This window comes from Lissotriton helveticus, chromosome 7 (assembly GCF_964261635.1).
Source record: "Lissotriton helveticus chromosome 7, aLisHel1.1, whole genome shotgun sequence".
NCBI lineage: Eukaryota > Metazoa > Chordata > Amphibia > Caudata > Salamandridae > Lissotriton > Lissotriton helveticus.
The window spans coordinates 1,265,920,296-1,265,946,291 of record NC_136068.1 but is presented as its reverse complement, the minus strand read 5'-3'; the positions used below and the strand labels follow the sequence as shown (position 1 = coordinate 1,265,946,291).

The 25,996-nt window shown below is 50.5% G+C and overlaps 1 protein-coding gene across 1 annotated transcript in view; it reads right to left on the bottom strand.

Annotated features, from left to right (window-relative positions):
* Positions 1 to 25,996, bottom strand: part of NHERF1 (NHERF family PDZ scaffold protein 1) — a 193,109-nt gene that overhangs the window by 67,961 nt on the left and 99,152 nt on the right. Inside the window, exons 2-3 of the mRNA XM_078654472.1 lie at positions 12,510 to 12,671; positions 3,264 to 3,417 (exon numbers count right to left, since the gene is read on the bottom strand). Of these exons, the coding sequence (XP_078510598.1) occupies positions 3,264 to 3,417; positions 12,510 to 12,671 (316 nt within the window). The remainder of the gene's footprint in view (positions 1 to 3,263; positions 3,418 to 12,509; positions 12,672 to 25,996) is intronic.

Below are 25,996 nucleotides of genomic sequence, written 5' to 3'. Positions count from 1 at the left end.
CCTCTGATAGTGTATTTTCTTTTACTTTAATCCTGTCAATATTTCAACAGCTGTGTACCTCCTTTGTACACTTTCACAAAGAAACACAATTGAAATTGGCGCGCATGACCACTGTATGTGTGATCTGCCGAGAGGTCAATGATTGGATGAGCATGTATTCTGAACATGCGCCTTGAGAAACTTGCACCAGCATTAGTCTCATCTCTAGCGCTCCCAATCGTGGGCTGTTACAAACACCCACCCGCACACAACCTGTATTCACAAAAACTAACAAAACTCATTTCACAGTACTCCACGACAAAAGCATACAGAAACAACATCCTGGAAAAAGCAAACACTTACATAACGCAAGATTAGGTAAAACATGAAAAGTAAAAGGGGCCTGCAATGGCAACGTGGATTACCTTAATGGTTTTTGCAGTCATTATTCTGAAATCGATCAGTGTTTTTCCCGACAAAGCTAAGGACATGAATATATGGCTCAATAGGCACCCATTTCAATGCCAGATTTCAATTACTGCTGGGTCTGAAACCCAGAGGGACCCATCCCACTTAAAACTTTGGAGTTGGCCTGAAGTTCACAATACAAATATGTGTATCTTATGTAGCCACATGGACATGGGTCAGATAGGGACATGTGTGTGCAGAAACATACTGACTGGCCAAAGACAATAAACAGACCTGTGGGTTTATTTTGTTAAATTAACATGATTTAGTGTATCAGGATTGTTTTGTTACATGCATTTTTCACTCTGATTGGTCTCCTGCCTCTAAAACTTCCCAGAACAACCACACGCTTAGGCTTGGCTCTGCGTTGGTCCCCAGTGTCGAAACACAACAGTGCAGGGGCCGCCTGAACATAATATTAACAAAGGGGGTATCTATGCATTATGGGACTTGTAGCTATTCCATGTACAACTGGGGGCTACAGATTCTCAGCATCATAAGTTGTTAAACAGGTGCTACTGGTTGACGGTACAAAAACATGATGGGACATGGCAGATGTGTAGGGTGGCCACCTGGCCGGATTTATGCCGCATGCCTGGTATTTTGAAGCCCAGGCCAGTAACAAGTTTGGGAAAAGCAGAGAAATCCTGTATTTTTCCCTTTTGAAACAATCCTAAGCCAGCAAGCACATGAAGAACTCAGCTAAGAAGTATTTGAGAGCTGTTGAAATCATTTCAGGATGGTTATGAGAGCAAACAGATGGATCCTAACAGAAAAGAATTCTAACAACCTTATACAAATTCAGATTCCTGTTCACCTAGCAGCTTTTGGCCAGAATAGAAAAAGATAATCAAATGGCAATATTTTTTTCCTGCAAAAGCTGGCAACAGTCCTGGAATTGGAAAAATGTCCTCCTGGAATCCATAAATTGGGGGTCAAGGTGAGGCAAGGGGAAGGAGTAATGAAAAGCAGAGTTTGACACTTACGGGCAACAATGACACACGTGACAGTAAATCTGTTCTGGATTAATTGTTCACAAAGAGGCTCTTATTTGAAACATTTTACAAGGCTACATCACCTGCTGCAGAGATATCTAGGAGTCCATACATTTTCAGAGGGATTACAACGGTAAATAACTCTGGTGGGTAATGCAGTTCTGGAAGAGGTTGGTGCTTTGTCCAGTTTCCGCTCATTAAGTCGCATAGATGGTTAAAGTGGTTGCTGTAAAGCACATCATGTAGCATGCAGATCAAAGATTGTATATGTTATATGAATAGGTCAATAGGTTATTGCTTTCACTACAGGGATCCTTTGATTACTCCCAATTCAGAAGTTGCAATCCTTCTATTCTAGTGAGCCATCAACCAGCATTTAGGAACTGCATACAAACTGCAAGTCATTGGTTTAGATAATTACTGTTTTTTCCAATCTAGTATTAGCCTAAGCTTCCATAAAAGGGTTTCTTCGGGTAGTAATAAAGTCTTTTTAGTAACCCTGGGCAGTGAATTCCGTTCCGCCAGCAGAGTTTTGCCAACTCTGCGCTCCATTGAGAATGCAGAGTTCAGGCAAAACTCCTACTCCGCAGCGGAGTGGAGTTAGCTGGCCTTTGCTCACGCCCAAAAACAGTAAAAAAAAAAAAGCACTTACCTGCTGTGGCGTCTCCGGGCTGCTCTCTTCCTCACTGTGGCCTCTCTTCTCTTCTCCTCGTCGTCCTCGTCCACGCAGATGTACATCCTGGGAGGACTGCCCATGCTTGGTTCTCGCAAGACGTACAACTTAGCGGTTTGAGAGGAAAGCGACCACGGTGAGGAGGAGGGCAGCCTGCACAGACGCCACAGCAGGTAAGTGCTTTTTTTAAATTGCTTTTAAAATTTCAATTAGGGAGGGTGGAGGGGAGCGGAGTTCCACAGAGTTTTTTTCCAACTCTGTGGAACTCTGCATAGTGGCACTCCGCGAACTCTGCCCGGACTTACAATCACTTACAATCACTTACCCCAATCACTGTGTTTCGTTTTAAATAATGACTTTGTGTTTCTCCTGACCATGCACTCTTAACATAGTGTCCACAAATATAGATGATATATAACTCCTACAACTGATAACCCTCATTATCTTATGTAACATTTCCTGTATGTTAATTTACAACTAATGTGATTTAGTGTCTCTCTGTGTCTGGTGTTAAGCTCTCTGGCACCCTACACTGGACCGAGTAACACTATAAACGAATTAAAAAAAATAGTTAATTGCCATTTAAATTGTTATTTGTGAATTACACATACGCATAGATACAGTGCATGCACATTCCTTACATAGGGAGTTGAACAGAATTAAAAATCTGCTTCCACATCAGTTTCTCTTAAGTGCTTGTGAAGTGATAACAAGCTGCGGGTCGTTGTTTCCCTCCAGTGCATTGGCATCTAGATGTTGGGCTCCAGGTGGCTCCCAGCCAAGATAATACATGAACACAAGAAGGGCTGATGGCCCTTTAGCTTAGGCCTTTGTTTTGGACCCTGCTGAAATTGAAATTAAGACAGCCCCCCTCTCCACCTACAGGTTACTAAACAGAACAAAAACCGGTCAACATGCCGGCACTGCTGAATTATATCTGTCAAATTACACCAGGACAAATTTTACAGGTCGCCCGGATCTCATTCCCAGATCTGGCTCAGAAATACCTGGCAGAACCTGGATACTGCAAAGTCCATCTAATTTCTTGCACTTGTGGCAACCCTACAGATATGCAACTCTATCCTGCATCTCTTCCTCTTTCCCACCCATACCCCTCCACAGCCCACCCTTCCATCACTCATCCTTACCAGTTAGGTGAACTACGGATGGAATCACTTTGCATTTTTTGAAATACTCGTCGGTTTCCGAATCCACCACCAGCAACCGCGTCTCGTCACCTCCAACCTTAATGGCGGTCACCACCTCGGAGTGCTGCTTGCCTTCCATGCACACAGCGTTCACCTGGAAAGGGAATCACGGCAAGTGTGAGAGGAGAAATCCAGTGTTTGTGCTATCAGATGGAATCAGACCCAAGGCGCCACTGGCAATGGCTGGCACATAGAATGCCATTTTGGCATGGCATTTCTTTGCGGCCCGTTTCGAATTGGGAATGGTTGGGCTCTCCCACGTCAATATAGTTGGAAGTAGTTTTTATGTATTTGGTTTTTTAGGTAGCACTGTGACTGCACATGGAAAACCATTCTGCTGCACTAGGTTTTCAAAAGCCAGTTGAATAGTTACATTTTAACATGTGGCTTGGTCACTCATGTGGGGGCGCAGTGGAAATTGTAGGGGAGCAAAACCTTATGGATAAAGTTTAGTTGTCACCAGTTTTGGGCCTCTAAGAAGGATTTGTAATTGTTTGCGGAATTGGTGGTATTAGGAAGTGCAGAGGACGGGAGTCTGAAGGTAAGGGGGTGCTACTCTTCGGAGAATGTCAGCTTTTAGTTGAAGACCAGGAGGAGCACAGTGCGATTGGTTGTAGTGGAAACAATTCACATTAATTGATAAAGTGTATCGATTGTCCCGGTGGTTGGCTGGGAAGGTAAAGCACAGTATCAGAGGTCTACTCTGGACTTTTTGAGCATCCAGTCTAGCCAGTGGGGTATGGGTAAGATTTAGTCTGAGTCCTGGGTCAACTACTAGCCTAGCAGTTACATTTCAAACTAGCTTCAAGGCGAGGAAATTGTTAACAAGAAGCTATCTTGAAGCGTCGGCTGGGGCAAGAAGCTAGACAAAGAATGGGTCAGAGAACATTTATAGAAGCACAGCAAATAAGTATTTGGTAGCAAAGAGCTCTTCTAGAGACTTTTCTGAGTATTAATATTTGGGACGTGGAAATTGGAAGGAGTTCATGAATAGAGCAGTGGTCATTGGCAACTTAGCCCGAAGGTCATTGCAGCAATAACACTGTTATGAAGTCATTAAGAAGGCTGTCTGGCTGAAATTCTTCTTTCATTGGGGCCTAGGGACTTAAATAGTCAATAGTCACTTCCCTTCACCTGGAGACTCCAATCTCTTCTGCAATATTTTGGTCTGAGAATCTGCTGGCTCTTAGGAGGACAACAAGAGGTACACAAAAGGACGGAAGAGAAGTCAGATGTTCGGGGACAATTCATGCCAGGGGGAGCTCTTTGGAGAAGGGCAGGGTTGATATGAATGTTTTTGTTCTATTTTGTCTACAGGCTCAGAAGCAGATAAGCCCTACTCCAGGAGGTGCATTTCATTCCTTCGGGTTTTCTGCAGGATCTTCCACAGGTGATGGGTCTGAAGGTGCTGAGTTTGACCTCACAAGCATGACAGATGTCCCAGGACACTCTTCAGTGCTGTAAGGCAAGAGCCGGCTGTGCTTTGACAAAGCGATTCTCAGGACCTGAGCTACCAGGCTCCTGCTTCTCTAACATCTCGCCTAGCTAGGGTAGGCCGAACACTGGGCAGATGTTGACGTTGGTGGGATGTAGCGTTTGAGTCTATGACACTTTTTTGCGGTCATGGATAGAAACAATAGATGCTGTACAAACCTAGCTCCGCAACCCCGTGGGATCCTGAATATCGCCCTCTTTCCTGGGGAGAGTGACAGGTGTCCAAGGCAAAGGAGAAAGATTTCTTGGGTATAACAAGTGCCAATGCTTGAGCTGCAGCGTAAGGAAGGGAGGATGGCAGCAATGAAACGATTGTGCAAGGTGTGCAGCAAAGCTTATTCGCAGGGTATCTTGGCACATAACTGTACTGCATGTTTGGGAAGGGGTCATTCTAGAATGTCAAAGTCCATCTGCCCAAACATGAGCCATCTCATTTTTCTCAACCGATTTGAACATGCTGGTTTCCAGAGTGTGGGGCTCTTTTCGGGACCCAGTAGCCCCAAGGCCTTAGAATGGAGCAGCATCCCTGGACACTGCGTGTTAAAGACAACCTCACCAATATCACAACCCAACATCATTCTCACACTTAGCACAGGTAACTGTGCACAGGACTGACTGAGGCTCACAGTGGGGACCCTGGATAAACTGCTCAAGGGATACACAATGCAAACCCTGCTGCACCAAGAATTATACATCGCAGACGCAATGCAGACAGATATACAAGGCCACACTGGGTACAAGGCACACATTGTGATGCGGCAAGCTGCACTACCGTCTACACGGTGAGGTGTACAATGCACAACCTGCAACAGGGAGTGGAGTAAAGCACACAATCTAATGTACAAGAGAGGTGTGCAACGCATAACTCGCTGCATGGAGAGTTGTGTAATGCTTAGCTCAACACACAGACGTGCAAAGCACACAGCCCACTAAGTGATGTAAAAATAGGTCATACTCTACACACAAAGATGTGGAATATATGACCAGCCACACTCACAGGCGTAAAACATAACCCGCTACTCTGAGGAGCACGTCACATAACCTACTACTCGTTCAGAGATGTACAACACAACCCGCAACTTCGAAACACTGCACAAGGTACATAATGCACAACCCTACATGCGGTAAGGTATACAACATACAATCTGCTGCACTGAGAGGTACACAATGCACCATCTGCCAAGCAGTGTGGCGTACAATACACAATCTACCAGTGGCGAGGTAGCCAATGCACAACCCGCTCCACGTGGAGGCGTACACCAGAAAACCTGCTGCACAGAGGGTGTAGAACAGATGCCACGTGTGTGAATTATCGGAGCAGCGGGTGCACGCATAGCACTACAGCACAGCTATGACGTCACTGGAGCCATGCCTCTTACCGATCACAAGGCCATAAGACGGGAAGCCGTGAAGCCATAAACACAAGCTGCACGAGGACGCGGAGTGGTGATAAGAGGCTAGCAGTGAGCCCGTCACAGGGCGCTGATGGTACGGTGGGGGTGTAATGACCAGTATGCCAGCTGCAGGACTTGAGGTAGTACTGTGGGGGCGGGAGGGTGGGGTGAACGGTGATGACTGGTGAGTCAGACCCAGGGAACGGCCCTGGGAGGCACTGCCGGCGCATAGCAATAAACACGCTGCACCCAGCTTCCTATCTAGAATACCTGGGCACATCCATGATAGACGTCAGAGACAGCGCGGGGGCGCAAAAAAGAGAGGGAAAGAGACGAGGAGAGGGTACACGTAGAAAAAGAGAAACAGAGGAGGGGAGAGAGGAGACAAAGGGAGAGAGAGAGAAGGGGGAATGTCAATGAGAGAAAACAGAGGAGGGGGGAATACAGGGCGGTGAGAGAGAGAGAGAAGAGAGACCACCAGAGGGACAAAAAGGAGAAACTAAGCGAATCACTGAAAAAAAATAAAGAAAAGAGAGGCAGACAGTGTAGAGCTAGAGAGACAGAGTAATAGACACAGAGACAAAGAGGGTAGAGCTGAGGAGATAGATAGAGTGACAGAGGTAGAGCTAGGGAGACAGTGGACCGAGCTAAAGATAAAGAGAGCACAGACTTGAGAGAAAAATTGTGAGATCTAGAGATCCAGGCGGTAGTAGCGCCGAGCTAGAGAGCCAGGCGGTAGCAGCGTAGAGCTAGACAGCCAGGCGGTAGCAGCGTAGAGCTAGAGAGCCAGGCGGTAGCAGCGTAGAGCTACAGAGCCAGGCGGTAGCACCGCAAAGCTAGAGATCCAAGTGATAGCAGCGTAGAGCTAGAGAGCCAGGCGGTAGCAGCGTAGAGCTACAGAGCCAGGCGGTAGCACCGCAAAGCTAGAGATCCAAGTGATAGCAGCGTAGAGCTAGAGAGCCAGGCGGTAGCAGCGTAGAGCTAGAGAGCCAGGCGGTAGCAGCGCAGAGCTAGAGATCCAGGCGGTAGCAGCGCAGAGCTAGAGATCCAGGTGATAGCAGCGTAGAGCTAGAGAGCCAGGCGGTATCAGCGTAAAGCTAGAGAGCCAGGCGGTAGCAGCGCCAAGCTAGAGAGCCAGGCGGTAGCAGCGCTGAGCTAGAGAGCCAGGCGGTAGCAGCGCTGAGCTAGAGAGCCAGGCGGTAGCAGCGCTGAGCTAGAGAGCCAGGCGGTAGCAGCGCAAACCTAGAGAGCCAGGCGGTAGCAGCGTAGAGCTAGAGAGCCAGGCGGTAGCAGCGTAGATCTAGAGAGCCAGGCAGTAGCAGCGTACAGCTAGAGAGCCAGGCAGTAGCAGCGTAGAGCTAGAGAGCCAGGCGGTAGCAGCGCCGAGTTAGAGAGCCATGCGGTAGCAGCGCCGAGTTAGAGAGCCAGGCGGTAGCAGTGCTGAGCTAGAAAGCCAGGCGGTAGCAGTGAAGAGCTAGAGATTAGCGCTGAGCTAGAGAGCCAGGCAGTAGCAGCGCCGAGCTAGAGAGCCAGGCAGTAGCAGCGCCGAGCTAGAGAGCTAGGCGGTAGCAGCGCAGAGCTAGAGAGTCAGGCGGTAGCAGCGCAGAGCTAGAGAGCCAGGCGGTAGCAGCGCAGAGCTAGAGAGCCAGGCGGTAGCAGCGCAGAGCTAGAGAGCCAGGCGGTAGCAGCGCCGAGCTAGAGAGCCAGGCGGTAGCAGCGCAGAGCTAGAGAGCCAGGCGGTAGCAGCGCAGAGCTAGAGAGCCAGGCGGTAGCAGCGCAGAGCTAGAGAGCCAGGCGGTAGCAGCGCAGAGCTAGAGAGCCAGGCGGTAGCAGCGCAGAGCTAGAGAGCCAGGTGGTAGCAACGCAGAGCTAGAGAGCCAGGCGGTAGCAGCGCAGAGCTAGAGAGCCAGGCGGTAGCAGCGTAGAGCTAGAGAGCCAGGCGGTAGCAGCGCAGAGCTAGAGATCCAGGCGGTAGCAGCGCAGAGCTAGAGATCCAGGTGATAGCAGCGTAGAGCTAGAGAGCCAGGCGGTATCAGTGTAAAGCTAGAGAGCCAGGCGGTAGCAGCGCAGACCTAGAGAGCCAGGCGGTAGCAGCGCTGAGCTAGAGAGCCAGGCGGTAGCAGCGCAAACCTAGAGAGCCAGGCGGTAGCAGCGTAGAGCTAGAGAGCCAGGCGGTAGCAGCGTAGATCTAGAGAGCCAGGCAGTAGCAGCGTAGAGCTAGAGAGCCAGGCAGTAGCAGCGTAGAGCTAGAGAGCCAGGCGGTAGCAGCGCCGAGTTAGAGAGCCAGGCGGTAGCAGCGCCGAGTTAGAGAGCCAGGCGGTAGCAGTGAAGAGCTAGAGATTAGCGCTGAGCTAGAGAGACCGGCAGTAGCAGCGCCGAGCTAGAGAGCCAGGCAGTAGTAGCGCCGAGCTAGAGAGCTAGGCGGTAGCAGCGCAGAGCTAGAGAGTCAGGCGGTAGCAGCGCAGAGCTAGAGAGCCAGGCGGTAGCAGCGCAGAGCTAGAGAGCCAGGCGGTAGCAGCGCAGAGCTAGAGAGCCAGGCGGTAGCAGCGCAGAGCTAGGCGGTAGCAGCGTAGAGCTAGAGAGCCAGGCGGTAGCAGCGCAGAGCTAGAGAGCCAGGCGGTAGCAGCGCAGAGCTAGAGAGCCAGGCGGTAGCAGCGCAGAGCTAGAGAGCCAGGCGGTAGCAGCGCAGAGCTAGAGAGCCAGGCGGTAGCAGCGCAGAGCTAGAGAGCCAGGCGGTAGCAGCGCAGAGCTAGAGAGCCAGGCGGTAGCAGCGCAGAGCTAGAGAGCCAGGCGGTAGCAGCGCAGAGCTAGAGAGCCAGGCGGTAGCAGCGCAGAGCTAGAGAGCCAGGCGGTAGCAGCGCCGAGCTAGAGAGCCTGGCGGTAGCAGCGTAGAGCTGGAGAGCCAGGCGGTAGCAGCGTAGAGCTGGAGAGCCAGGCGGTAGCAGTGCAGAGCTGGAGAGCCAGGTGGTAGCAGCGCCGAGCTAGAGAGCCAGGCGGTAGCAGCACAGAGCTAGAGATCCAGGCGGTAGCAGCACAGAGCTAGAGAGCCAGACAGTAGCAGTGCAGAGCTAGAGAGAAAGGCGGTAGCAGTGCAAAGCTAGAGAGCCAGGCTGTGCCAGCGCAGAGCTAGAGAGCCAGGCTGTACCAGCGCAGAGCTAGAGAGCCAGGCTGTACCAGCGCAGAGCTAGAGAGCCAGGCTGTACCAGCACAGAGCTAGAGAACCAGGAGGTAGCAGAGCTAGAGAGCCAGGAGGTAGCAGCGCAGAGCTAGAGAGCAAGCAGCGCAGAGCTAGAGAGCCAGGAGGTAGCAGCGCAGAGCTAGAGAGCCAGGAGGTAGTAGCGCAGAGCTAGAGAGCCAGGTGGTAGCAGTGCAGAGCTCATAGTGCAGAGCTCGAGAGCCAGGGGGTAGCAGTGCAGAGCTAGAGAGCGAGGCGGTAGCAGTGCAGAGCTCGAGACACAGGCGGTAGCAGTGCACAGCTAGAGCCAGGCGGTAGCAGCGCAGAGCTAGAGAGTCAGGCCGTAGCAGGCGGTAGCAGCGCAGAGCTAGAGAGTCAGGCCGTAGCAGCACAGAGCTAGAGAGCCAGGCGGTAGCTGCGCAGAGCTAGAGAGCCAGTCGGAAGCAGTTCAGAGCTAGAGAGAAAGGCGGTAGCAGTGCAAAGCTAGAGAGCCAGGCTGTACCAGCGCAGAGCTAGAGAGCCAGGCTGTACCAGCGCAGAGCTAGAGAGCCAGGCTGTACCAGCGCAGAGCTAGAGAGCCAGGAGGTAGCAGAGCTAGAGAGCCAGGAGGTAGCAGCGCAGAGCTAGAGAGCTAGCAGCGCAGAGCTAGAGAGCCAGGAGGTAGCAGCGCAGAGCTAGAGAGCCAGGAGGTAGTAGCGCAGAGCTAGAGAGCCAGGTGGTAGCAGTGCAGAGCTCATAGTGCAGAGCTCGAGAGCCAGGGGGTAGCAGTGCAGAGCTAGAGAGCGAGGCGGTAGCAGTGCAGAGCTCGAGACACAGGCGGTAGTAGTGCAGAGCCAACGAACCATGAAGTAGCAATACAGAGCTAGAGAGCCAGGCGGTATCAGTGTAGAGCTAGAGAGCCTGACGATGGCAGTCCAGAGCTAGAGAGCCAGGCAGTAGCAGTGCTTAGCTAGAGAGCCTGGTGGTAGCAGTACAGAGCTCGCAATGCAGAGCTAGAGAGACAGGTGGAAGCAGCGCAGAGCTAGAGAGCCAGACGGTAGCAGCGCAGAGCTAAAGAGTCAGACCGTAGCAGTGCAGAGCTAGAGAGTCAGGCGATGGCAGTGCAGAGCTAGAGAGCCAGACGGTAGCAGCACAGAGCTAGACAGCCAGGCAATAGCAGTGCAGAGCTAAAGAGCCAGGTGGTAGCAGCGCAGGGCTATAGAGCCAGGCGGTAGCAGTGCAGAGCTAGAGAGTCAGGCGATGGCAGTCCAGAGCTAGAGAGCCAGGCGATGGCAGTCCAGAGCTAGAGAGCCTGGCGGTAGCAGTACAGAGCTCGCAGTGCAGAGCTAGAGAGACAGGTGGAAGCAGCGCAGAGCTAGAGAGCCAGATGGAAGCAGCACAGAGCTAGAGAGCCGGGCAATAGCAGCGCAGAGCCAGAGAGCCAGGCAATAGCAGCGCAGAGCTAGACAGCCAGGCGGTAGCAGCGCAGAGATAGATAGCCAGTCGGTAGCAGCGCAGAGCTATAGAACCATGCGGTAGCAGCGCAGAGATAAAGAGACAGGCAGTAGCAGCGCCGAGCTATCAATCAATCAATTTGTAAAGTGCACTACTCAACCGTGATGGTCTCAAGGCGCTGGGGGGGTAGGGGGGGGATGGGTGCTGCTACTGCTAGAATAGCCAGGTCCTGAAGCTTAGTAGGTCCTGGGTCTGCCGTAGGAGGATGGGGAGGGTGTTCCAGGTCTTGGCGGCGAGGTGGGAGAACGATCTGCCGCCGGGGGTCACTCTTCTTATGCGGGACACGGTGGCGAGGGCGAGGTCGGCAGAGTGGAGCCGTCGGTTCGGGGTGTAGAAGGTGAGTCGTCTGTTGAGGTATTCTGGTCCGGTGTTGTGGAGTGCCTTGTGTGCGTGGGTGAGGAGTTTGAAGGTGATCCTCTTGTTGACGGGAAGCCAGTGCAGGTCTCTCAGGTGTGTTGTGATGTGGCTGTGGTGCGGGATGTTGAGGATCAGGCGTGGAGAGGAGTTCTGTATGCGTTGTAGTCGTTTCAGGAGTTTGGCCGATGCTCCTGAGTAGAGGACGTTTCTGTAGTCCAGCCTGCTGCTGACGAGGGCCTGGGTGACCGTTCTTCTTGTTTCGGTGGGGATCCACCTGTAGATCTTGCGGAGCATGCGGAGGGTGATGAAGCGGGAGGACAAGACGGCGTCGACTTGCTTGGTCATGGAGAGTGTTGAGCCGAGGATAAACCCCAGGTTGCATGCGTGGTCGGTGGGTGTCGGTGCTGTTCCTAGTGTGGAGGGCCACCAGGAGTCGTCCCAGGCTGAGGGAATGGAGCTGAGGATGAGGTCCTCTGTTTTGTCAGAGTTCAGCTTCAGACGGCTGTTATTCATCCACGAGGCGACGGCTTTCATTCCTTTGTGGAGGTTGGTTTTGGCAGTGAGGGGGTCCTTGGTGAGGGAGAGGATCAGCTGGGTGTCCTCAGCATAGGAGATGATTTTGAGGTCGTGCAGACGTGGGTGAGCGGTGCCATGTAGACAAACAGTGTCGGGCTGAGGTATGATCCTTGGGGTACGCCGCAGGTGATCTCGGCGGCTTCAGAACAGAAGGGGGGGAGGCGGACGCTCTGGGTTCTGCCGGAGAGGAAGGAGGTGGTCCATTCCAGCGCCTTGTCTCGGATCCCTGCGTTGTGAACGCGTGTGCGTAGGCAGACAGTGTCGAAGGCGGCTGATAGATCTAGGAGGATAGAGAGCCAGGCGGTAGCAGCGCAGAGCTAGTGAGCCAGGCGGTACCAGTGCAGAGCACCAGTGGCTGGGAGGAAGGGATACATATAGTGGAGATAGATCTAGGGAGCCCAATGGGGCCATGCAGAATGTCACGAGTCTCCCATATCTCACAGAGTATTCATAGGTCTTGGGGCAAAAGGGGGCCCGCTTGTGGGTCTGAACAGGTGAGGGCCCCTGCGCTGCAGGGTTACACCCGATGTGTGGTGCACCTAAAAGGCTTCAGAGGCAGAGATCCAGAGGGTGGAAGCGGTGGAGTGCCGCAGGGGGGAGACAGAAGGAGAGTCAAAGAGTCAGAAAGGAGCAGAGCAACATAACCAAAATCTGGAGTAAGAACCCCATCGCACCCTCCCAGTCTCTCCATCATACCTCGATGATGCGGTCCTGCGCCTTCAGCCCCGAGGCCTCGGCGGGGGAGTCGGGGTCCACGGCCCGCACATACTGCCCCGGCTTTGCTTTGTCGCTGTGTAGGTTAAACCCATACCCATTAGGACCCTTCTTCATACAGCAGAGACGGGGGCGCAGCTCATCCTGTGGGGGACAAAAACATGTTGCTTTTATTGTCTGCAATAAACTACTCTCCAAAATGAGCCACAGTAAAAGCTCGGTTTCTCACTTGTCTGCTGGCTCCTCCATCCCAAATCTCTCTGCATACTAAAGCCATCACCGTATCTGACCCCGCCTGTTAATGTGCATCCTTCCCAAAGTCATGCATGTAAATGTGCACCCTACTCTACCTCATGCCTGCAACGGTGCATCCTTCCCAACACCGTGTGCAGCTGTGCTTCTTACTCAACCTCATGCCTGCAACTGTGCCTCCAGATCACACTCATGCTTGTAAATGTACATGCTGCTCACCCTCATGTCTGTCATGGTTCATTGTACCCAACCTCATGCATGTAACGGTGCATTCTATGCGACCTAATATCTGCAACTGTGCTTCTAGTCAACCTCATACCTGCAAATGTGTATGCTGCTCAACCTCATGTCTATCATGGTGCATCCTACCCAACCTCATGCATGTAACTGTGCATCCTCAGCAACCTCGTGTCTGTAACTGTGCATCCTCCCCGTTCAACAGAACATGTACACTCAACCAAACATCTTGTGCCTGCAAATGCATACCCAACACAACTTCGTGTTTATAAATGTGCTCTCGATCAAACATCATGGCTTTAGCCGCTTCGTATCCAACCTCATGCTTGTAACTGAATATCCAACTCAACAGTAGGCCTCCTAAAACGCATCCTACCCAACCTCATGCCTGTAAATGTTGCTTCCTTCGCAACCCCATGCTTGTAACTGTGCATCATATGAAAACTTGTGAATGGAGATGCGCATCCTATCCAGTCTCATGTCTAACTGTGTATCCTACCCAAACTCTTGTCTATACCGATACGTCCTACCCAACTGGACCTCACACCTCCAAGTCTGCATTCTCCCAAACTCATACTGTAAATGTGCATTGTACCCAAATCCATGCCTTTAAAATGTGCATCCATCCCAACCGTATGCCTGTGAATGTACCTTGTACCTAATGTCATGCCTGTAAATGTGCATTCTTACAAACCTCATCCCTGTAACTGTGTCTCCTACACAACACATGTAAATGTGCGTACTTACCCAACTTCATGCCTGAAAAAGTGCACCATATTTAATCGAAGTCTATACCAGTGCCTCCTATGCAAACGTGTGCATAAACTTGCATTCTACCCACCCTCATGCCTGTAAAAGTGCATTCTATCCAAGCTCAGGCCTGTAACTGTGCCTCCTAAGCAAACTCAGTCCTATAAATATCCAACCGACCCAGCCTCATGCACGTCACTGCATCTCAATATCCTTCCATCCACGGCCTTTTGGTTACTGATACCCATCAATACCTCTCTTCCTTTTTTGCACTATTGTAAAGTACAATGGGCACACACTATGTCTCCATTTTGGGTACACGTTTTAGCTTGACATCTGTTTTAATGGGGACTTTTTACCCATTTTACACTTACACAATAATGTACTGAGAAGCTCTTCTACATGCAGTTAATTTCTTAGTAAGCATTATTATCATGTTATTCGTACACTCTGTCCAAAGCTAGACACGCGATGCCCTTGTATTTGGTTGTTCGGTTGGAAACAGCTGAGACTCCAGACAAACCATCACATCTGCTCTGCACATTTGACAGTGCGACTGGAACAGTGCTTTTATTATATAAACCGCCTTTCCATTACATTCGGAAAAGGAGCACTCTGCTTTGATTTTCCTGGAACGCAGTGTACTGTGACTGAGATGCATCCCGGCTGACTCTTAAACTTTATCCTGCAAAGAATGATAGCCTGCTCTACATCAGATCAGCTTCCTGACGCAACATACTCAGGTATGTGTGGGGTTCTGGCTATGCCAATGAATCTGGCAGAGAGTACTCCCACTATTCTCTATATTGTATAGGTAGTGTTAGGAAAGAGTATAATCACATAGTAATGTTATCATGGTTGAATTGTTTATCTATGTCACCATTCTTGTAATGCTGGTTACAATGCTTTGTTTCATCTGCCTCATAATTGCATCACACTCTTTTTATACACGAATACAATTGTTTCAATAAATGTTTGAAAAGCCATATGTTCATAGCTTTTATGCTTGCTTCAAGCTTGCAAATGTAAGAACAAAAGGGTAGATCTATTTCCATTATTTCCTTGGGGAAAAGAGTGTTCATGTTTGAGGTTGCTAATGCCATCTGGTTCCCTGGCAAGGTTAGGGGTTTAGATGGGGCACTGCAAGAGTAGCTAGGAATTGGGCCAACATTTCCTGATGAAATGTGTGAACCGATTTCCCATATTCTGAAGTTTGTTGTCCAGATACACAGTCCTACTTAATTTGTAGGAACAGTGTAACACCCCTCCTTCTCTAAATTCTCAGCAAGTAAATGTACTGCCATATCTAACATTCCAGCTTGCTGAGAAACCTCATCTTTGAGCCATACTTCTCCACTTCCACACCCTGCCTGCTTAGCTATATACCCCTGAAATAACTCCTCCCCCTCCCTTCACATTTGCCTTTGCTTTCTGATTTAGGTCAAAATGACCCAAAGTTGCCCTGCAGAACATCAAAGTCCCAGATGCTGAGGGAGCCAGTGACAGATAATGGCTCTCAACCCTGGCACCACAGAGGAATATCCTATTGGTTCACCGTGGTTCTTGTGGGACAACAGTGGTGTGTGATCATGTCTTGAACATCCTTCTATCAGACAAAGTCAGATTTTTGATATTTCATTGTCCTACATTCACATTTCCTTTACACTGGGCTAAGTGGGCTACAGAGTTAGCAAGAAACAAAACCAGAAGTGTCCAGAAATTGGGAAATTCATCAGATGGAAAGCTGCGTATTCAGTTTTCTAATAAACGATAGTGACTAGCCACCAAAAACAAGTCCAGGGGTGCACAATTATATTTTGTCTAGAGGATCAAGAATTGTTACTTACCTGTTCTTCTAGAAAAAACTATCACAAAACGTACTCCTGTTGGGAACACTGTTCCAAACAAAGTTTTCCGTCTCCTATTCCACCTCCCTCACACGGCGTCGCAGGCCCCGATTTTACTCGAATTTGCTTGGTGGATCAAGATGTGGCCCAGAAAGCTTCGGTCCTTAAATATCTGTTCCCGCTGTGGCAAGCAGTTTGTGACTCCCTAAGATCCTAGATCTGGAAAGAAATACAACTTGGGGAATTTAACACATCAAATGCCTGGGCAATAAAACTAATCGAGGGCCTGAAACACCTCAAAACTGAATCTTTATGAGCCCATGCCCCATCATATAATGGTTTTAGGAAAGCTCCTGAATAAACAGGTACAAAGCGTTTTGCTTTCTGGTGATGAGGAAAAATTCTCCCAATTACCTCTTAGAAAGTACTGTTGCCACAGGCAGATGCATTTAGGGGATATATTTAAATAAAGCTCCTACAACTAAGATTTGGTGGTTTTCTGTCAGATGACTGCTTGCCAAAATGGGCCGTCAGCCTACCATCAGACGTATGCAGACTGTGCCAACAGGATAAGGAAAGCATTATTCACCTATTAAGCACCTGCACTTTCTTGCTAAATGACCGTAAGCTCCTCCTTGAAAACGTTTTTAATTCCTAGGAAACCAGAGTTTGCATGAGAGAATTTCCTCGTGTAACTGCACGTTTTGTTAAATCTATGAACCTTGTAGAGAGAGCTGACAGCTACATTTGACAATAGATAATATTCCTCAGCACAAAGGTTAATAATAGCACCCACAATCACAGTGTGTGCTGCTGGGTGTGGATGCCCTGCAAACTCATATCTCGCTCCATAGTAGCTGGCAACGTGCAACCACGTTTCCCCATGAATGGTTTGTGAGCCAGCCATGTACTTTCCCGTGAATTGAACCTTCTGCTGTTTATTGGCACTATTAGGTTTAATTAATTGACGCACAACGAGCCACAATAGGAGCACATTGTTTTAAAGTCAGCCCCCTAAGATGCCATAAGTAACAGTTGTACTAACAAAGAAGGGCTGGCTCAAATCAGTAAGGCTGAGCCTATTAAACAATCTAACAAGGGAGTATGCCAATACTGATATATTCATTTAACACACCTCATGGCATCCAAAGAAGAAAAGAAATTCAAAAATGGGAATTGCTATTTAATAGCTATTTATTTATTTTTTATTTTATTTTTTTAAAACCTTTATTGTACCTTACGTTAATACACAGCCATTGGCCTACAACCCTTCGGGCCGGCCGCAATCATGTGCTGATAAATAAGCTGCCCCCAAGAGGGCCTCTTACGGAGTACATCAGTGATCAGCCAAAATGGTAAGTCAAAGGTAAATTGAAAGGCACATTACGAAAGATAAAAAGCGGATCAGTAGAGGTTTTTGTTTTCTGTTTTTTAGAAAAAGAACAAAATGGCAAACAACAAGGAAATCACATTGCGGTCATCCTGAAACAAGTAGCGTTACATTTAGCTGAGTATTTGGACTGTCCCCTGTGTCCATAGTTGTCAATATCTGCTGAGTCAAGTAAGTATAATTGGTTTCGGAATTGCCTGGACTTTCTTGCACGTGGCTGTCCACGGGTCCCGCCCTTATCCTCCCTCAATTCCCGGTTCCCTGATCCTGGCCCTCTTCCCCACTTCATTTCCGGACATTCCCTCATCTCGTTCCCAAGGCCTATCAGTCTTCCTCCCCTTCTTCATCAGACTCTATGGGGTCCTCCTCTGGCAGTGGTTCACAGATTTCTCCCTGGTACGCATTCCAGGGGGACACATATTTTGTTCCATTTCCTTGGGCACGCTCGGCCTAAGTATACTGCCCTCTCCGTCACCATCGCCCTATCCATATTCTTGCACCATTGTGTTTTTGTTGGCAGGTCCGCCACGCCCCAGCGCTGCGCTACATCACGTTTGGCCACCATCATGCCCAACGTGACCCAAAGTTGGCCATATCTGGACAAGTCGTTTGGTCCCCATATGTTTAGCAGGCATGTTCGCGGCTCAGGGAGAAGTGAGGTCCCTAGGGGCTGCGACACTGTGCGCATTATTTGCCTCCAGTACTCCTGGATGCGTGGGCAGTCCCATATCGTGTGGTAAAATGAACCCTCTTCCCCACAGCCTCGAAGACAATAAGGGTGCTGTGCTCTGTGAATGCGGTGTAACGTTGTTCTTGTGTAGTATACTCCATGTAAAATTTTGAGTTGCACAAGCCTCAGTCGAGCAGAGATGGCCACCTCCCGCGGGGACGCAAGTGCCTCATTCCATTCATGTTCGTCCATCTCGCCTATCTCTCCCTCCCATTTATCTTTCAACTGAGTCATTGGGTCAGGCAAGTTATTAATGAGCTTGCGGTATGTCAACGACGTCGCTCGCTCAACCATGAAGTCTCTGAGGAGACGATCCTCAATCGGGGATGCCTCCGGTATGTCGTCCCCGGGGGGTACGGCAGCGAGCAATGCATGCCGTATCTGTACGTATCGGTATGATTCCTGCGGTCCCATCTCGTACAGTTCCCTCAAGCGGTCGAACGCTATAACCTCTCCTCTTTCCCATAGGTCCCCCACCGTTGATATCCCGATGGCGTCCCATTGGGAGAAACCCTTACTGTTTCTCAAGCTTCCCAAGGCTCGAGAGTCCCAAAGCGGGGTGAGCTTTGTTATCTTCCCATTCCAGCCCAGCGTCGCCAGTGCCGTATGCCACAACGCTGCGGTGAGTCTCGTGGGTCTTACTAATTTTCGCACTCAGCGTTGGTCATAAAGCGGGGCTAACATACTATCAGTGCCTGGAAGGCCGGGTCGGTCCGTGAGACGTGGATCCACTGATTAATGGGCTTGAGATGGGCCACCCAGTAATAGAGCCTGAGATTTGGCAGCGCTATTCCACCGTCATACCATCCCCTGTGCATTTTGACCTGCGCAATTCGCGCCGGGCGGTTACTCCACAGCAACCCGGATACCAAGGCTGCCACCTTCTTAAAGTATCCCGGAGTCACCGGGTATGGCGTATTCTCCAGTATATATAAAAAACGGGGAAGGGACATCATCTTATAAAGCGCCGCTTTACCTAGCATTGTCAAAGGCAATCCCGCCCAGAATTTGACATCCTGTTTCAATCGTTCCAAAGGTGGTGCCAGATTCACGCGTGCGAACTCCGTTGGATCCATTGTAACATGGATCCCCAAATATTTAAAGGAGGAGCCAGCCACCCTCAGTGGGCAGTCTACGCCCAACTCTGGGACCGGGCCCTTCAGAACATATATTTCTGATTTATTCCAGTTTATCGTGTACCCCGATACTTTACCATGATCGTTACAGAGGTCTAGAAGAACCGGCACCCCATGTTCAGGGTCAGCTAAATACACCAGCATATCGTCAGCATAGAGGGATACAGGCGGCGTTCTCAGAGCACTACTCTCTTGAGCATGCGTGATCGAGTAGTGCTCTGAGAACGCCGCCTGTATTCATCGGAAGATTTAATCAAGCCCCGAGTGGGCAAAGGACAACACTTGAGCTGTGTGCGCCGGATTTGGTCATAGCGTACCGTGCGACCGTACATTGCGACCGTGTTTCCATCACAGGAATAACTGATTTCACGTGCACAACCAGACTTCACCCTCCCAGCTGGCGACACTGCATTTGTCTCAAGGAATCTTCAGCCTTGCATCTACTAATGAGGAATGCTCTCTGGCCCTGAGGAGAATCCCCTTTTGAGTTATAGGGATTCGAAAAGCGTAGGCCTTTTTCCTTCAGTCTGCTTTTGTTGTTCTTTTGCTAACTTGTTTCGCACTTGAATTTTTTGTATATTATTTTCACCTAAATTGTGTTTTGAATATAACTAATCATGACAAAACCATTTCAGTTGGTTATCGACCGAAATCATTTGTGTAATTTCTGTAATAATCAGAGTAGACTGTTTATATTTCTTCCACTGGTATATTGTTCCACCAAGATTGTGGAAATTATCTCTGCATTTTCTGTTTGAATGCTTGAATGTGAATGTGAGTGGGATGACTGTGATATGCGTGACTATTGAAGTGGTGATTGAGATTTTATCTTTTTGTGTCCTATTTCTCAACTTTGCGCCTGTAATTTTCCAATCTATAATGTACTAAGTATTACGTTTGGAATTTTCAAAATTGATTAAAATAAATAGCTATTAAATAGCAATTCCCATTTTTGAATTTCTTTTCTTCTTTGTATGCCATGAGGTGTGTTAAATGAATATATCAGTATTGGCATACTCCCTTGTTAGATAAGTAACAGTTGGACAGTGATTATGTTTTATCCAAAGTGACATTAACTGAATGTTTTGCATTTTGCTCATTGCTAATGCGAAGTTTATTTAGACATTGGGAATACATGGCCACCTGTTTTATAATCATGTCCATTTATTTAGATATTGGGAATACATGGCCACCTGTTTTATAATCATGTCCAATGTTAATGTTTTATGTAGAGGTTTTTTAACTTGTTTTAAGTGTATGGGAGTGTTTATGGTTTTAATTAACTGAAATAAAGGATTCTTTTTACTGTTCATATTCAAAATGGTCAAAAAGATGTTCTCCTGACCATGTTTACCTAATAATTTCAATTTTTCTTGTATTATTTGTTTTCTCTCTATCTTCACCGTTGTTATCTGGCGTTGGCTTATATTTTGGGTGTACAGTTAGCATTTGGGGCACGAAGCACTCTCAACAGGGTGCGCCTGATGTAGGCTGGGACTGTGTGCCTCATTATGGGAAACAATCTGCCGTCTCCAGCACTGGTGAGAATTGTGACTGTTCACATCTGCCCTGGGGAGGGCATATCCATGAGAAGGGTAGCCAAGGTTTGAAACCGTGGATCCCCCTCGCATCTACCGCATTGCTTACATCTATCGCATTGCCTTTATCAAGTGTGCATTAACTGTATATTTTACCGCATGTATTGAATTTGCGGGATTGTTTCCTGAATATGATGATTTATTTCCTTCTCATTGCTGTTATATATTTATTATGTAAAATGAAATGAATTGACTTTTATTAAACCCAAAAAAAGATGAAAAATGTAATATAAATAAATTCATATTTTTTAATATAACATTTGTGCATCTTGATTTGATTGAGAATTATTTGACGCATATTAGTGAAGCTTACTATAATTGCTTTACCTACTAAGGGCCAGATGTAGGTAATTTTATTTTACCACCTCTTAAATACCGAATCATACCGATTCGGTATTTAAGAAGTGGTAAAATAGAAGTACCGAGATGTAGGTAAATCCAGATGTGCATTTACCGAATCGGTAAAATTCAGTATTTACCGATTCGGTAAATACCGACCGGTAATGCCCATTCATTCCTATGGGCTTTGAAGCCCATAGGAATGAATGGGCATTACCGATTCGGTAATTACCGAATCGGTAAATACCGAATTTCACAAGGGTGCAGGGGGTGTCACTTTGAAACCCTCTAGCACCCCCAAAACGGGTTTGGGTGCCATGTGGCAGGCATACCTGCCCTAAGGGCAGGTCTGCCTGTCATATGACACAGGTGTGCATGCACACACACCGGAATCGGTATTTTACCATCAAATAGGATTTGATGGTAAAATACCGATTCGGTAAGGCTTGTGGGACTCAGAAGAGTCCCACCTACATCTCAATTTTACAGATTCGGTAAAAATACCGACTCGGAATTTTACAGAATCGGTAAATTTACCGATCGGTAAATTTACCGATTCTGTGAAATTGAGTGACCTACATCTCAAATTCCAATTACCGGTCGGTAACGGCCGAATTCGGCCGTTACCGACCGGTAATTGGCCACCTACATCTGGCCCTAAATCCCTCTTTCACTGGCAGCAGACTGGGCCTCATTGTTAAGAATGGGCAGAGATCCCCAGGCAGGTGAATGTAATGTGTAACTGTAGCTGCCTGTGGGGGAATGTCTAGATGGGTGCCCTCGTGACTGCACCAGGGCAGCCTATTTTACAAATGACTGTGGCCCTTTCTTCAACGCCAAACTGACCCGGGGTGAATAAAGCAGGCACAACCGCCCGTTGCCTCCAGGTTTTATTTATTTATTTAAGATGGCACTTGATGTCATTTGGAAGGCCTAAGTAAAAAACAGCCCATCCATAAACCTATATATTATTGTTACTTTTCCTGGTAACTTAGCAATGTCTGATAAAAGTTAGGAATGTACTCCCTTACATTCTCCACCACTCACCCTCCCCAGCCCTCTGATAATATAACACAGCTGCCCATGGGTACACCTTATGCACAAGAACTCGAGCACCAGAGAGGCAGAGCAGAAGGAGCACACGGGGAGGTCGTCTCAGCGGTGGCAGCGTCACCACTGAAGGGTGTATCACATGTGGCAGCAGCACACATGGGTAGGATCTCACAGATGTCGGGGGCACACAGGGAGAGAGAGACTCACTGGCAGCCGGTGCACCATTGGAGAGGGTCTGACATAAGAAAGGAACACACAGGAAGGACATATCTCAAACATGGAAGTAGTGCACGGAGGGGGGAGTACCTCCGACTCAGAGACAAGGGTGCATCTGGGCACTTTCAGGGACTAGGATGTGCATCAAAGCACCTTCACATTCCGAGTAGTGCATTTGTTTCAAATCAAAGACCACGTGTACCTCTGACTGCTTCCTTAAGGGTCATGTTGGTGCATCTAAGCATCCTTAGGAATAAAGCGGGTCACAAGCGACCACTGTGCCCTCGGCCTGGTTGCCCCCACGCTCCCCGCCTGCTGCCTGCCTCCTACCTGCTGCCTGACTGCTGCCTGCTGACGCCACTCCAGCCCGGCGCCCCAGCCGCCGCAGGGCCGCCCGACTCGATTTTCGCGCCGGTTTTTGCCGCGACCCCGCCCCCCCGCCTGCTGATAGGACATCGCGCTCCCCGCCTCACAGCTGACCCGCCCTCACGGATCCCTTCTTATGACGCCCCCTCAGCGACCGCGCAGCGGACGCGCGCAGCGGGAGCACCGAATGAGCGCCGAAGGTGCGCCAAAGGTAAGCCCGTCTGCGCCCGTCCGCGCCCAGTGCCAGGCCCCCTAGCCCCCGCAGTTCCCAGCCCACCCGCCGGACGTACGACGCCGCCACCCTCAACGCACTCAACACCGGCCCATTCCCAGGATGCTACCGAGCCACCCCGAGACGCACCCACGGACCCTTCTGCTGTACCGCCTGCAAGTTCATCTGCGTCCGGACCTGCCTCGCACCAGCACCCGCCAAGACGAACACCAGCAGCAACCACCTCAAGTGCATCCTGCTCAACACCCGCTCAGTCCACAGACACGCCATCGAACTCTGGAACCTCATCGACACCACTGCTCCTGACGTTGCCTTCCTCACGGAGACCTGGATGAACGCCTCCTCAGCGGCCGACATCGCCATCGCCATCCCAGAGGGCTACAAGATCACCCGGAGGGACCGCACCGCCAACCAGACAGGAGGAGGCATCGCCATCATCCACAGGGACACCATCCGCATCACGACCTTCACCGACGACATCCTGACTACCGCCGAACACCTACACTTCCAGATCCACACCGACCCGAAGACCACCCTCAGAGGCACCCTGATCTACCGACCCCCGGGACCACGCACCCAATTCAGCGAGGACATCGCCAACTTCGTCAGCCCGCATGCCCTCCCCTCCGCTGACTACATCCTCCTGGGGGACCTCAACTTCCACCTGGAGAACAACAACGACCGCAACACCACCACCCTGCTCGACAACCTCGCCAACCTCGGACTCAAGCAACTAGTGACCACCCCCACTCACCTCGCCGGACACACAATCGACGCCGTCTTCTCATCCAGCAAAGACATCGCCTTCAGCCACGCCACAGGACTCCACTGGACGGACCACAGCTGCGTCCACTTCACCTTCAGAAGAACGACGACCCACCACCACCAGCAACAGGTCGCCCGCAGAAGCTGGAGCAAGATCACAGCCGACCAGCTCGCCGCTTCCCTGAGCCAGCACCCTCCCGCCAGCTCAGCGAACCCCAGCCAGGCCGCCAACAACCTCACGAAGTGGATCAGCAACTGCGCGGACGAACTCGCCCCACTGAGGACCCCGCCCAGCAGACCCGGCAGCAAGAAGGCCCCGTGGTTCACCGACGAACTCAAGAGCTCCAAGAAGAACTGCCGAGCCCTCGAGAAAGCCTGGAGAAGGGAGCCAACACCGGACAACATGACCACCCTCAAGCTTGCCACCCGGAAGCATCACCAACTGATCCGCGACACCAAGAAAACCGCATTCAAGGACCGGCTGGATAACAACGCACACAACAGCAAGGAACTCTTCAACATCGTGAAAGAGCTCTCCAACCCCAACGCCGGAAACAACGACATCACCCCATCGCAAGAACTCTGCAACTCCCTCGCCTCCTACTTCCACAACAAGATCGCGGACATACACAACAGCTTCAACACCCAACCGACGAACGCCACGTCCAACTCGACCGAACCACCGCCCCCCACCACCACCCTCCGCGCCTGGACTCCGATCTGCACCGAAGAAACCGTCCGCATGATGAACTCCATCCACTCCGGATCTCCGACCGACCCCTGCCCTCACCACGTCTTCAACAAGGCCGACGCCGTCATCGCACCCCACCTGCGTGACATCATCAACACCTCCTTCACCACCGCCACCTTCCCTGAGAGCTGGAAGCATGCCGAACTCAGCGCTCTACTCAAGAAACCAACAGCGGACCCCACCGAGCTCAAGAATTACCGCCCCATCTCGCTGCTCCCGTTCCCAGCCAAAGTCATCGAGAAGACCGTCAACAAGCAGCTGGCCGCCTTCCTCGAGACGAACGGATCCCTCGACCCCTCACAGTCTGGCTTCCGAGCCAACCACAGCACCGAGACCGCCCTCATCGCTGCCACCGATGACATCCGAACCCTGATGGACAACGGAGAAACAGCGGCCCTCATCCTACTAGACCTCTCCGCGGCCTTCGACACCGTCTGCCACCGCACCCTAGTGCATCGCCTCAGCAACGTCGGAATCCAGGAGAAGGCGCTGGAATGGATCATCTCCTTCCTCGACGGAAGAACACAGAGAGTCCGTCTACCACCGTACAAGTCAGAGGCCACCGAAGTCATCTGCGGCGTCCCTCAAGGATCCTCGCTGAGCCCAACCCTCTTCAACGTCTACATGAGCCCCCTCGCGGCCATCGCACGCCAACACAACCTCAACATCATCTCCTACGCCGACGATACCCAGCTGATCCTCTCCCTGACCAACAACCCCGCCGCCGCCAGAGCCAACCTTCACGAAGGAATGAAAGAGGTAGCCGAGTGGATGTCGACCAGCCGCCTGAAGCTGAACTCGGACAAGACGGAAGTCCTCATCCTGGGATCCTCGCCCTCCACCTGGGACGACTCCTGGTGGCCCCCCGCCCTGGGCACCGCACCCAAACCGACAGACCACGCACGCAACCTGGGCTTCATCCTGGACTCCTCCCTCTCCATGACCAAGCAAGTCAACACCGTCTCCTCGTCATGCTTCAACACCCTGCGCATGCTACGGAAGATCTTCCGGTGGATCCCCACCGAGACCAGGAAGACTGTCACCCAGGCACTCGTCACCAGCCGACTGGACTACGGCAACGCCCTCTACGCCGGAACCACCGCCAAGCTCCAGAAGAGACTCCAACGGATCCAGAACGCCTCAGCCAGACTCATCCTCGACATCCCACGACACAGCCACATCTCCGGACACCTAAGAGACCTGCACTGGCTCCCGGTCAACAAGAGAATCACCTTCCGTCTCCTTACCCACGCACACAAAGCTCTTCACGATCAAGGCCCGAGCTACCTCAACAACCGCATCAACTTCTACGCTCCCAAACGACACCTCCGATCAGCCAGTCACGCCCTCGCCGCCGTCCCCCGCATCCGAAGAACAACAACAGGAGGAAGGTCCTTCTCCTACCTGGCCGCCAAGACCTGGAACTCCCTCCCTACCCACCTGCGCCTGACCCAAGACCACCTCGCCTTCAGGAAGAAGCTCAAGACCTGGCTGTTCGGGCAGTAGCAGCACCCCCCCCCCCCCCCCCCCGCGCCTTGAGACCCTCCGGGTAAGTAGAGCGCTCTATAAATGCCCATGATTGATTGATTGATCTAGGCATCTTTAGGAAGAGTGATGGGCTGCTAAGCATGATCAGGGACACTAGGGTGAATCAAAACATCTTAGGCAATGAGGGCAAGTCCACACCTCAGAGCTCGGTTGTGCACGAGCTACGTTTGTGCTCCAAAAATGCCAACACATACATACAGACACAAAGATGCATCTAAACAGATGGAGGGAAAGGCAGGTGAATAGAAGCACTAAGAGA